Consider the following 13003-nt stretch of genomic DNA (forward strand, 5'->3'; position numbering starts at 1 on the left):
ACCCCATTTTAGAGTGAAAAAGCTCAAATCAAGGAGGAAGAAGTGTGAATCGGGTGAAGATGTAAGTGTTAAAGTTGCTCATCCCGTTTCTAGCTACGTTGTGCTAGTGGTGGTAAGTTCTAACTCCGAATTTCATTTGTTTGATTTGATGTTCATGTTAGGGTTTGAACTTGTAAGTTCTTGAGAAAAACCATCTAGCTCATTAATGGAAGTTTGAAGTTAGTAATTGGTGTTGTTGACCCTTATTGGTGGATTTTGGGTTGGAAAATGATTTAGCCATGTTAGGGATAGTAATTTGAAGTAAAATCACTAGGATTAGTGATTATGGAAGTGCGGGAACCCATTTGGGTGTATTTGAAAGAATAAATTGAAATGGGTCAAAATTAGAGTTTATGGGTCAAATTGTGGAAGACAAGTATTTAATACTTGTGTTATGGTTTAATTTGTGTAATAGGACCAATTTCACTAGCGTTAAGTGATGTTAGTTTGGGCATTGGTTGTGCTTGGAAGTGCAATCGGGTCAAAGTAGCACTAAGTGTCAATTTGGGTTGGTTTATAATCCACCCTAATTGTGTTGTTTGTTATGTGATAAATGGAATAGGTACTTTCCATTGGCGGTTTGCGGTTTTGGATTTGCATTCATCAAGGCGCTAAGGTGAGTGTAAATATATTATATGCGTATGTATGTATATGATGGGTGCAGGTGGGGTAGAGTGATCCTTGTGCATACAGGTTCACTTTACATGTGTGTGGGATGATGGACCCCGTGAGTTTAGCTTCCACGTGGAACATTTGTGCGTATTGGGTTACCACCCGTAGGGTAGTGAATCTCTTGAGTTCGAATTCACTTTGACAAGTAGGTCAACCCCGTTGTTGTTGTTGAGATGAATTGGGTAGTAAATCGCGTGTGATTTCGGATTCACATTGACAAGTAGGTCAACCCCGTTGATGTTGTTGAGGTGATTCGGGTAGTGATTCTCGTGTAGTTTGGCTTCACTAGTGAATCTCGTGTAGTTCGAATTCAGAATGTCGCATGTAGTTCGGACGTTCCCATTGTTGTTGTTGTTGCGGCCTAGGGTAGTGATTCTCATGTAGTTCGGCTTTACTAGTAAATCTCGTGTAGTTCGAATTCACAATGTCTCGTGTAATTCATACATCCCTATTGTCGTTGAGGTGAAGGTGGTGAATCGCGTGTGGTTTCGGATTCACTGGGCGCGTGTGGTTTCGGCCAGCCTTCGTGTGTTTAAGGTTAAGGGGTTAACCTTGGGGTTTTTGGTTATTATATATATATATATATATATATATATATATATATATATATATATATATATATATATATATATATATATATATATATATATATATATATATATATATATATATATATATATATATATATATATATATATTGTTGTGATGTAGCTAATCTTGCGGATTGACATGGTGGTACGTTATGTATAGCTTTGCTTAGTTATACAAGGATGCGGTATGTGTTTATTACTTGTGTTGATGATACGTAGTATGTTTATCCTCACTAAGCTTTATAGTTTACTCTCTCGTTGTTTATATTTTTATAGATTCGCGTGGAAAAGGTGGCAAGGGTAAGCGTGGGGACTAGTGGATTATTGCGGGGTTTGCTTTAGAAGACTTTGCTTTTGTATTCGATTTAGAATTGGGTAGTGTTTTTCCAATCACTATGCTCGGTCTTATGTTGGAGTTAAACGCTTTCGATTGAAAGTGTCTGTTGGTCGTGTTAAACGGGTCGTGGGTTGTTATACCCATTTTAACACCTAAACTTGTGTAATGTATAATTTAAGGTTGTTTAAACTTGTCAAATATTGGAAATGTTTGGTAAACACAATTATGGTGTCGTTGTTATCAATATTAATGCATTATATAAAAGAAAAATTTTCCGGGTCGGTATAATAACGGGTTGGGTCGTTTCACATGGATTGTCACATTATTTGTTCTCTGGTTCTTAAAGTTAACTCTCTCGATGCTTGCATTGCAATACTTACTTTTGAAAGAATATTTACTATGATGTCTTGTAAACTTAAATTTGTTATGTATTTGTAAATCCATGAACCATGTTACTCTGTTTTGTATACTTATGTTAACTTAAATTTGTTATGTATTTGTAAATCCATGAACCATGTTACTCTGTTTTGTATACTTATGTTAATGCATTTTAGTGGTCGTTAATCTAGTGTTGGAATCCACTATTCATGGCATGTCTCGAGGCCAAGTCGGGGCCATGACAAATGGGACCTTTGAAGGTGGTCCGCGGCTGACACATGTGCGTAACTCTGGTTTGCCGCATCGTAGTTTTAACTAGTAAATGGCTGGTTAAGTTTTTAAAGGAAGGCCTCGGTTGGGTGGAGCCTCCATTTCCCTTTCCTCGTCGTATTCTTCACTTTCATAAGTTAAAGTTCATCGACTTTGGAGATGACCCGATGCCCGTAGGTCTCTCATAACTAACCTAATGTGATCCTAATTATTTAGTATAAAGTCTTGTCTATCATTGGCGGTGGTTTTGCCCAAATTGAGCCATGACAATTTGTGAAGATGAATGCAGCGGGGGTGAGTGGTGTTTGAGTGACACTTCCAATCGTTACGAATTCTGGTTGAGTCTGGTTTGAGATGAGTGTCTCTGTGGGTGAGGTGACCCCAGGTGGTACAAGATAGAAATCTACCATGGCGTTAGTTTAGCACTTTTTTAAACAGAGTATGTGTTTGTGTGTGTCCCACGGATGACGTCAATTGTTTGTAAACTTCCAACGAGCCTTATCGAAGATATAAGGCCAAGTAACTCTAATCACGAAGATAGGTAATAAGGGTGAGTGTAAAGGGTTTATGCTCTTGTTGGCGATTCTCCGGACGTAGCAAAATGTGATTTAGGTTATGCTTCATTAAAATTTATAACTATTCATGGACACCTTTTATCCAAAAGGTGTGACCATTCATGGTACCCTTTAGCAAAATGTGTAACCTTTTATACTCTATATATAGAGTGTATTTGTCTCACTTTTCATAATGATGAAAATATGAACACTCACAATATACATTAAACTCTTTGTTCTTGACCTTCAATTTTAATTGCCTATATTGGAGTTGTGCCTGTCTTATTTTGAATAAAGATTTCGTGTAACCTAAAGGTAACATATGTATAGGGTCGAAATACTTTAGAAAGATTAGTTGACTATTCGAAAATGAGTTCTTACAAAGGGAAATCAAAGCTCTTTTTCATTAGTAGGATATGTGGGCGGCCGAATTATGAATAGTTTTCATATCTTTCTTTTATTTGACGGAGGTTTATGAAACACTAGATTCGATGTCATTGAACTTTAGCAAGTATGAATATCTTCGCGACCCTTATATTGGCATTTGCTTTATAAGTGGTTGTTGATGAACCACGATTAATATCTTGAAAGTGTGGTATACTATCACCAGTAAAGACATTCAACCACGCATTTCTTCATTAACGGATAAGGACACATGTATATAAGATGTGATTTATGATTTATGATTTACCAGCTTTGTAATTGTAATATATTACAATTAATTAATTGTAATTTATCAATAAATAAACGTATCTTTCAACCAAAATAGTTATTAATATTAGTAAATAGTTGTCACAAATATTATATTAATTAATATTAGTAATTAACACATTTAAAAATGGAAATTTCACTCTAACTTCTTTAAAGAAGGCCTTAGTTTCTTGGTAAGCCACTTGCTTCGATGTTTTTTGACCAAGACCAACAGACGATCTTGTACGTTTTCACTACTATAAGAGAGCGCTTTACACACACAATGATCATGACTCTCTAGTCATCAAAATACCTAATAACTATTTCAAAACAAAATTAATATACAGAAAATCTTAAGTTTAAGTGATTAAGAAATAGCAATGTCGCGAACATCAAATATCACTAAAAACGGCATGAAAAAAGGACCATGGAGCAAAGAAGAAGATGATAAACTGAAAGCTTATATACAAAGATATGGCCATTGGAATTGGCGTGAAATTCCAAGGTTTGCCGGTAATTATTTAATTACACCTATTTTGTTTATTTTTTGTTGTTTAATTAGAACACATGGAGTGGTGATTGAGTTTTTTGATATTTCTTCAAGTGTTTTTGAAACACTAAAGCCAAAAAAAAGAATTGATGTCTTGTCAGTGTTTTTTAATGTTACTATTACTATTATTAATATTTAATTCTAATATTAATATTAATAAAATACGGAGTATTTATTATTATTATTATTATTATTATTATTATCCTCTAATTCTCTAATTGTAATTATTATTTACGTTGTATAGGTGTGTCAAGATGTGGAAAGAGTTGTAGACTGCGTTGGATGAATTATCTTCGTCCAAATGTGAAACATGGAAATTTTACTAAACAAGAAGAAGAACAAATTTTGGAATTACATAGCAAAATCGGCAACAAGTACTCTTTCATCTTCATATTTTGCGTGCTTAATCAAATTTTATATTCCATCCGTCTCAATTTAATAGTTTTCGTTTAGCTTTAAAATATTTCTTTATCAACTTTGATTTAAAATATTTTTGTTTGTTTTGTATTATCTAATTAAATTTATATGAATGTACATGTCTTTAAACGTGTTTTCATTTATATAAATTTCACTAAATTTTACTCTGTATATAACACAAACAAACATATTTTAAGTCAAAGTTAATAAAGATTGACTTGAAAAGTCGAACTATTAAATTGAGAAAAATGAGATATATATCACCTCCACATGGACCACATGCATGTTTGTAATTGCGAATTTGTTGTTTATTTATAACAGATGGGCAACAATAGCGGCCCAATTACCAGGACGAAGCGACAATAAAATAAAAAACTATTGGCATACACATTTGAGAAAACGAGTAGTTAAAAAGGATGATGATCAAAATGAGAACAAAATCGTACACGATGAGACCTCAGAATCGGTTAATGATCCTAGCACTTTAATAAGTCTAGTTCAAGACAATGATGATATTGAAGCTTTATGGGCAACATTATCTACAGAATCAATTGCATCATCGTATTCTTCAAGTGCAGAATTATCGTCCACAATGTTTAATAGTTCTGATTGTTTAGTTTCGAGTGGCGATTCTATGCAAACGTATACTCATGGGGACTTTTGGACAGATCCATTTTTAGCTGATTTTGATGCCATAAGATCATGAGCTGATCATGATCAATACTCTTCGGGTTCAGCTGTTATGAGATGATCAACGGTTAGATGGGTCCGAGTTCTGGTCATGATATAACGATGAGCGACGAGTTTCAGTGGTCAAGTTTGGGTTTATACTAAAAATATCAGAGTCAATTCGATCATGAAATGAAATCTAGCTAGGTAGCTAGACAAACGTACTAGCATTTCATGGATGTGGTAAATTAGGTAGTATATATGGAGTATTTAATTTCTTTAGAAGGAATAAAATGTACAACTATTGCTGCATGATGTGCAACTCAATTCATAATGTTGAGTTGATTAAAAGTGATACGGAGTATTATGTAAATTTATGATATCATTTTGTATATCTAGCTATACATAGAATGATGTATTTTGTTTCTAGTATCATAGTACGTACATAAAGTCGTATATGTAGAATGTTAAAAAGTTTACCTCATTACTACTGTATAAACTATGTTTTTTTTAGAGGATTATTTTTCTGTTAACGTTTAAATATTTTCGTAAAAAATCTAAGGTTCAAATCAATTTTTTTAAATTATACATTTTGAGATGGCCAAAAAAAAAAAAAAAATAAAAATAAAAAATTTGAAAATGGTCACAAGATAATTTCATATAAATCAAACACATTGAGTAAAAATATCAATCATATCTTTTCAAAATAACATGACACATGAAAAATCGTATCTGTTTTTCAATTGAATGTCTCAAAATCAAATTGGCATCACCTCAACTGAGCTAGATGAAATGGCTCGGGACACGGCCGTTGTTTAACTAATTTAGCAGGTTTCGTTCCTTTTTTGTACCTAGGTTTACTGATAGGTACAAATGCGAATATGATCACCAATTGGCATACTTTGATTAACCAATTTTTAGACGATGTATGGATCTTAGATCAAACGTATAACTAGGATTAGAGGCGGAAAACACTAATCTAGATCGAGACGAATATGATTACGCTTCGGGATCGAAGAAAACCAACCAATTGTTGATGAAATCGACGCCTAAGGGTTTGTATACAGTTGGGGTATTGCTAGGGACATTAACAGGAGTGAATGAGTCGGCTAGGAGGTGTAGGGTTCGTAAGCTAATCAATAAACCCGACACCTCTATTTATATACTCCTGCAGTGACCCTAGGTCGATGGTCTCTGACCGTCGGTCGATGGTCCTTGTCCCTCGACCGATGGTGCCTTCCATCGGTCGATGGTCTGAGTTGCCAACCAATATTCATACATGACCGAAATGTAACAAACGTTAACAATAGAACTATTACAAATAATAGAACTGGGGATTACATGCACCAACACAATTTCGTACAAAACTTTCATATTGGAAAGCATGTTTGTTATTTATTTTTTTAACAGCGAGATTGTAGTCATTAACTCCAAAGAAGTTTCGTACAAAACTCTCTTATTGGAGTCACTGACATGGGACCACTAAAAGAGTTCCCACCAACCGATAATATCGGTTTTACATGTCTGTTCTAGCGAAAAACTATCATAGAACATGCTCTGAATGTAATCATCATTGGGAAGCACCCCTGAACAACTGCCATAGGATCGACTCAGACAACGATGCCTTCAGAGGACTCCATAAGCAACTTCAAAACAAATTGCATTATAAAATCTTTAAGTGAGACTCAAACTCGAGACGTCACGGGCACTCAGAATGGCAGTAAACACTCAACCAAATAGAGATGGTTCATGTTTGTTATGTTACGGTGTAGTTTAACTCTTATTAATTTTGTATTATGATACTCTTGAATTTACATTATTAAATGTGAGAGTGAGGTTCTTTATATTGTAGAAGGTATTCAGATTTTGAATGTGATGTCGCGAGAGACATATATAGAAGCATACGTGTTTGGATCGTTGTATGTTTCCCTTATTGTCATCGTGTGAAGAGTGATTGTGTTGGTTCGAGAATGGGAGTGTGACAAGGGATTTATAAGACGCTCAATTTAGACAGCACGTTTTCCATCTTGAATTCCTCGTTCCCTCTCGATAGACCGACTATAAATTCAAAACTTGTGAGAAAAGAAATGAGTGAGAAATCATCTTAGTTTCATATCATATTATGCCATTATCGTCCCATAATTATGGGTTGTTAAGATTTAGGACCCACACAAGACAGGTGATTTATACTGATCACCATACCCACGAATGACAAACGAATAATTAAAGCATAACGATAAACAAAAGCATAAAACGACACGGGATTTAACGTGGTTATATCCCAACTCCAAAACACGGAGAAGGGTTTAGTCCACGGGCGCAAACCAGAGATTTTTTACTATCAATTTTGTGCACATATGTTAGGGTTACAATAGGGTGTTTATGAAATGTGTCGTTCATATTGATTATAAACGTTCCATATTAATTGATTCCGTCGCGAGGTTTTGACCTCTATATGAGACGTTTTTTGTAACGACCCTGGAATTTCCAACGTTAATTTATTAATAATTATTATTATTAATACGTGTGATTAAACGAATGTATGTTATTACATTTACATGTTATCATGATTGCCCGTACTTGACTTTTAAGTGCCCGAAACGTCTTTGTGACACACGAAACTTCACGAATAATATTTTCAAGTATTATTTGCATTCATGATTAAGTTTTATTAATCATTTTAATTAACTAAGGTTGTTGGTTAATTACTTGGGCTTTTGTTGGACTTTATTTGTTAAATAATTGAACTTGGGCTTGACTAGTGCAATGAACTTATGACCTTGGGCTTATAAGCCCACCCTACATTATTAGTGGACTAACTAGCCCAATATTACATGTAAGTAATACTTAGAGTTGTAACTAGTTGGTTATGTTACTTGGAATCTAGTTAACTTGTTATCCCCATGCACATACACCAAGTAACCAACCTTTTTAGCTTTTACATGCTTGTAACCAACAAACAACACCCTCCCTCCCTTGTGTGCAGCTGATCGACAGCTTCCTTAGGTGGGAAGGGATTCAAAATCTTTTATTTTACAACATTTGTTCACTTGCAAACCTCATTCACACACACACTCATTTACTTGCAAAATCCTCTCAACATTTCCTCTCTTTTTCTCTCTAAACTTGTAAGTTACATGAGACTTTTTCTCTTCCTTTCTTCTTGTCAAAACCGTGATATAACAACCCATAATCATCATCATCACTTGTTGTTGTTGTAGTTAATTACTTGTTGTTTACATACTTGTTGATGATTACTTACTAGTTAACAAGAATCAAGCTTTCTAGTTTGAATTCTTCTTTTTATCTTGTACTAACAAGAACAACAAGAACTAACTTACTAGTTTATGTTCTACATATGTTGCATCAAAAGATTTAAGTTCATGGTTGTATAAAATCATACTTGTAAGTCATGGAAGTAAACTTAAAGTTTACTTTACTTAAAGATAAACTTTGGTTGAATCTTTAAAAGTATGAACAACCATGAATCTTTTTCTTGTTTATTTAAGTTTACTTCTTCAATTTATGCACTTTAATTTCATGTAGTTAGTTTATATGGTCAAGTACTACAAGTTAGTCTTGATCTCATATCTCTTGAACAAATTAAGTTAACTTTGAAAGTTCAAGAACACACAAATAAGTTTTCTTTAAATATAACTTTGGATCTAGACTTTTGAGTCTTGGATCTTCAAGATCAAACTAAGAACTATGTTCTACTACTTATGATCTTGATTAGTTAGTTCACTTTCAAGTTTGTAACTTGTTATTAGCTTTAAAGTTCATGTATGTGTTAGATCTAAGACTTTGATGTAACTATAGTTCATCAAACTTCATACAACTCTTAAGTGAGTTGTGCTACATGTCTTGGACTTGCACAAGGGTTATGATGGTCAAGACTTGGTTAAGATGATGTAGATACATCAATGAGTTGTACACTTGAAGCTATATGCATCAAGGATGAGAACCATGATGAACATCAAGCACCAAGACCACCGGAACCCTTTTAAACTCACTATTCTGTCCAAAAGCTACTGATCTGATGTTTCTGTAATAGACCAGTAGACCTGGGCTTTTCTAACCTTGATTTTTAGATAGAACTTTTTAAGTAGATAATTTTTAATATAGGACTCGTCTTAATCCGAGTTACGGTTTAGGATTTATGGCCCTCCGATCGTTACTATGTCCTTTAACGTTGTGTAGAAATTTCTGACCTACTCGCACTTAGACCATCGCCACGGTCAAACCAAGACGAGTTTGGTTATGTAAATTTTACCACACTTAAGGGACTCCTAGACGGAGCCATGGCCACTGGTCTCACCTTAATTCAGTAAGGGTAGAGGCCATGGTGACTGACTGAAGTCAGACTTTGTTTTAAACTACTTTCATAAACGAAACCTACCTTACGCCTTTTGTTTAATGATGAATGATGATGACCCTTAAGACCTTAAATACATAATTTTAAACCTATTAAGACGATTTACTGACTTAGTACTATTTGATTTAGGTTGAGGACCTCGGACCGTTTACTTGCACACCTTTCCCGACTACTACTTTACCGCTACATATCATTGTGAGTTATAGCATTCCCTTTTTACTTTAACTTATTTTGGGAACTGAGAATACATGCGGATTTTATGTTTTACATACTAGGCACGAGTACTTAAACTTATATATGTGTGGGTTATACAGCGGCAGAAACATTCCCTTTAGCTCGGTAACGTTTAATCATTGATTTTTGAACCGTGAACGCGAATCTTAGATATGGATCCATAGGGTTTGACATCCCCACTCGGGCTAGTAGCGCTAGCATTTAACGAGTGTTTAATACTTCGTAAACATACGCACTTGCCAAGTGTACTTTCAGGGGGTATAAACGTTAAGTTAGTTACCAAGTGCCCACGATCAACATATACTTTATCATAATGTTTTGAAACGCTCTTTGTAGCACTGAAATCTCGTGGCCTACCTTACATACTGTTATACTTAAACTATAGCTCACCAACATTTGTTTTGACGTTTTTAAGCATGTTTTTCTCATGTGCTTGAGGTTAGCTTCCGCTGTGTACTAGTCGTGCTGTAGACACCCGCTGCTTAGAGTTGTTATCGCATGAACTACTTTATTTTGCATTCAAACATTAGTACTTTTGAACTATGACTTGTAACGACCGTTGTGGTCACATACACTTATTATTTGCTTCTACTTAGTGAAGCATGCTTTTGAAATGTAAAACATTTGATGTCGGTTATGACATCACCTTTTTATCGTGAATGCAACTTCTTTAATTACAGCATATAGTACTTAACCTTGTAATGATCCTGTTGTTGATGGTCCGTACATGATGATTTAGTACGGGGCGTCACATTTTTCAAAGACTGCATTCATTTTTAAAACAACCATAACCTTTATTTTATTAATAAAGGTTTTAAAAAAAACATTACGTAGATTATCAAATAATGATAATCTAAAATATACCGTTTACACACGACTATTACATAATGGTTTAAAATAAAAATATATTACATCGAAATAAGTTTCTTGAATGCAGTTTTTACACAATATCATACAGGCATGGACTCCAAATCCTGACCTTATTTTAGTATGCAACAGCGGAAGCTCTTAATAATCACCTGAGAATAAACATGCTTAAAACGTCAACAAAAATGTTGGTGAGTTATATGTTTAACATATATATTATCAAATCATAATAATAGACCACAAGATTTCATTTTTATAACACATCTCATATCAGGAATTTCGCAAACTGCATAGAGACAAAAATCATTCATATGGTGAACACCTCGTAACCGACATTAACAAGATGCATATAGAATATCCCCATTATTCCGGGACACCCATCGGACATGATAAACTCGAAGTACTAAAGCATTCCAAATTCTAGAATGGGGGTTGTTAGTTCCCGTAGATCTACCTTTAGGATTCGCGTCAATTAGGGGCCAGTTCCCTAATTCTTAGGCTACCAAGCTAAAAGGGGCATATTCGGTTTAATAATTCAACCATAGAATGTAGTTTCGATTACTTGTGTCTATTTCATAAAACATTTATAAAACTGCATGTATTCTCATCTCAAAAATATCAGATTTTAAAAGTGGGACTATAACTCACTTTCACAGATTTTTACTTCGTCGGGAAATAAGACTTGGTCACTGGTCGATTCACAAACCTATAACAAATATGTACATATATATCAAAGTATGTTCAAAATATGTTTACAACATTTTTTATTACGTTTTTATGATTTGAGTTTGTTAAGTCAGCAGTCCTCGTTAGTAACCTACAACTAGTTATCCACAGTTAGATGTACTGAAATAAATCAATATATATTATCTCGAATCAATCCACGACCCGGTGTATACAAGTCTCAGGCTAGATCACAACTCAAAGTATATATATTATTTTGGAATCAACCTCAACCCTGTATAGCTAACTCAAACATTACTGCATATAGAGTGTCTATGGTTGTTCCGAATATATATATATATATATATATATATATATATATATATATATATATATAGATGGGTCGATATGATATGTCAAAATATTGTATACGTGTCTATGGTATCCCAAGATTACATAATACGTATAATACAATATAAATTAGTTAGAATATGTTTAGTCTAGATTTGTTACAAAATTTTCATAGCTAAAACTAGCAAATTTATCCAATTTTGTTTTACCCGTCATTTCTTCATTTCAAATCTGTTTTGAGTGATTCAAGTTGCTATGGTTTCATAATGAACTGATATTTACGAAACTAAACAGAAAAAGTATAAGTTTATAGTCGGAAATACAGGTTACAAGTCATTTTTTAAAGAGGTAGTCATTTCCGTCGAAATAACGACATTTTTTAAAGAGGTTACAAGTCGTTTTTGTAAAGGTAGTCATTTTAGTCGAAAGAACGACGTCTAAATGACCATTTTGGAAAACATACTTCCACTTTGAGTTTAACCATGATTTTTGGATATAGTTTCATGTTCATAAGAAAAATCATTTTCCCAGAAGAACAACTTTTAAATCAAAGTTTATCATAGTTTTTAATTAACTAACACAAAACAGCCCGTGGTGTTACTACGAAGGCGTATGTCCCATTTTACGGTGTTTTTCGTGTTTCCAGGTTTTAAATCATTAAGTTAGCATATCACATAGATATAGAACATGTTTATAGTTGATTTTAAAAGTCAAGTTAGAAGGATTAACTTTATTTGCGAACAAGTTTAGAATTAACTAAACTATGTTCTAGTGATTACATGTTCAAATCTTCGAATAAGATAGTTTTATATATATGAATCGAATGATGTTATGAACATCATTACTACCTCCAGTTTAGTAGGTAAACCTACTGGAAGTGACAAAAATTGATCTAGCGTCAAAGGATTCTTGGATGGCTTGAAAGTTCTTGAAGTAGAATTATGACACGAAAACAAGTTCAAGTAAGATTATCACTCGAAATAAGATTGTTATAGTTATATAAATTGAACCAAAGTTTGAATATGAGTATTACCTTGAATTAGAAAGATATATTACTGTAAATAAGAAAGATTTCTTGAGATTAGATGATCACTTGAAATGGATTAGAAAGCTTGGAAGTAGACTCGTAAACTTGAGAGTATTCTTGATTTTATGAAACTAGAACTTATAGAATTTATGAAGAACACTTAGAACTTGAAGATAGAACTTGGGAGAGATCAATTAGATGAAGAAAATTAAAGAATGAAATTATTTGTAGGTATTTTTGGTCGTTGGTATATGGATTAGATATAAAGGATATGTAAGTTTGTTTTCATGCAAATAATTCATGAATGATTTATAATATTT

The 13003-nt window shown here is 33.6% G+C and overlaps 1 protein-coding gene across 1 annotated transcript; it reads left to right on the forward strand.

Annotated features, from left to right (window-relative positions):
- The first annotated feature begins 3833 nt into the window (after positions 1–3833).
- On the forward strand, positions 3834–5595 carry LOC139872695 (transcription factor MYB4-like). The gene is made up of 3 exons (XM_071860621.1): positions 3834–4043; positions 4325–4454; positions 4819–5595. The coding sequence occupies exons 1-3, from the start codon at positions 3911–3913 to the stop codon at positions 5201–5203; spliced, it is 648 nt and encodes a 215-aa protein (XP_071716722.1). The 5' UTR covers positions 3834–3910; the 3' UTR covers positions 5204–5595.
- The last annotated feature ends 7408 nt before the right edge of the window (positions 5596–13003 follow it).

This window comes from Rutidosis leptorrhynchoides, chromosome 10, assembly GCF_046630445.1.
Source record: "Rutidosis leptorrhynchoides isolate AG116_Rl617_1_P2 chromosome 10, CSIRO_AGI_Rlap_v1, whole genome shotgun sequence".
Taxonomy (NCBI): Eukaryota; Viridiplantae; Streptophyta; class Magnoliopsida; order Asterales; family Asteraceae; genus Rutidosis; species Rutidosis leptorrhynchoides.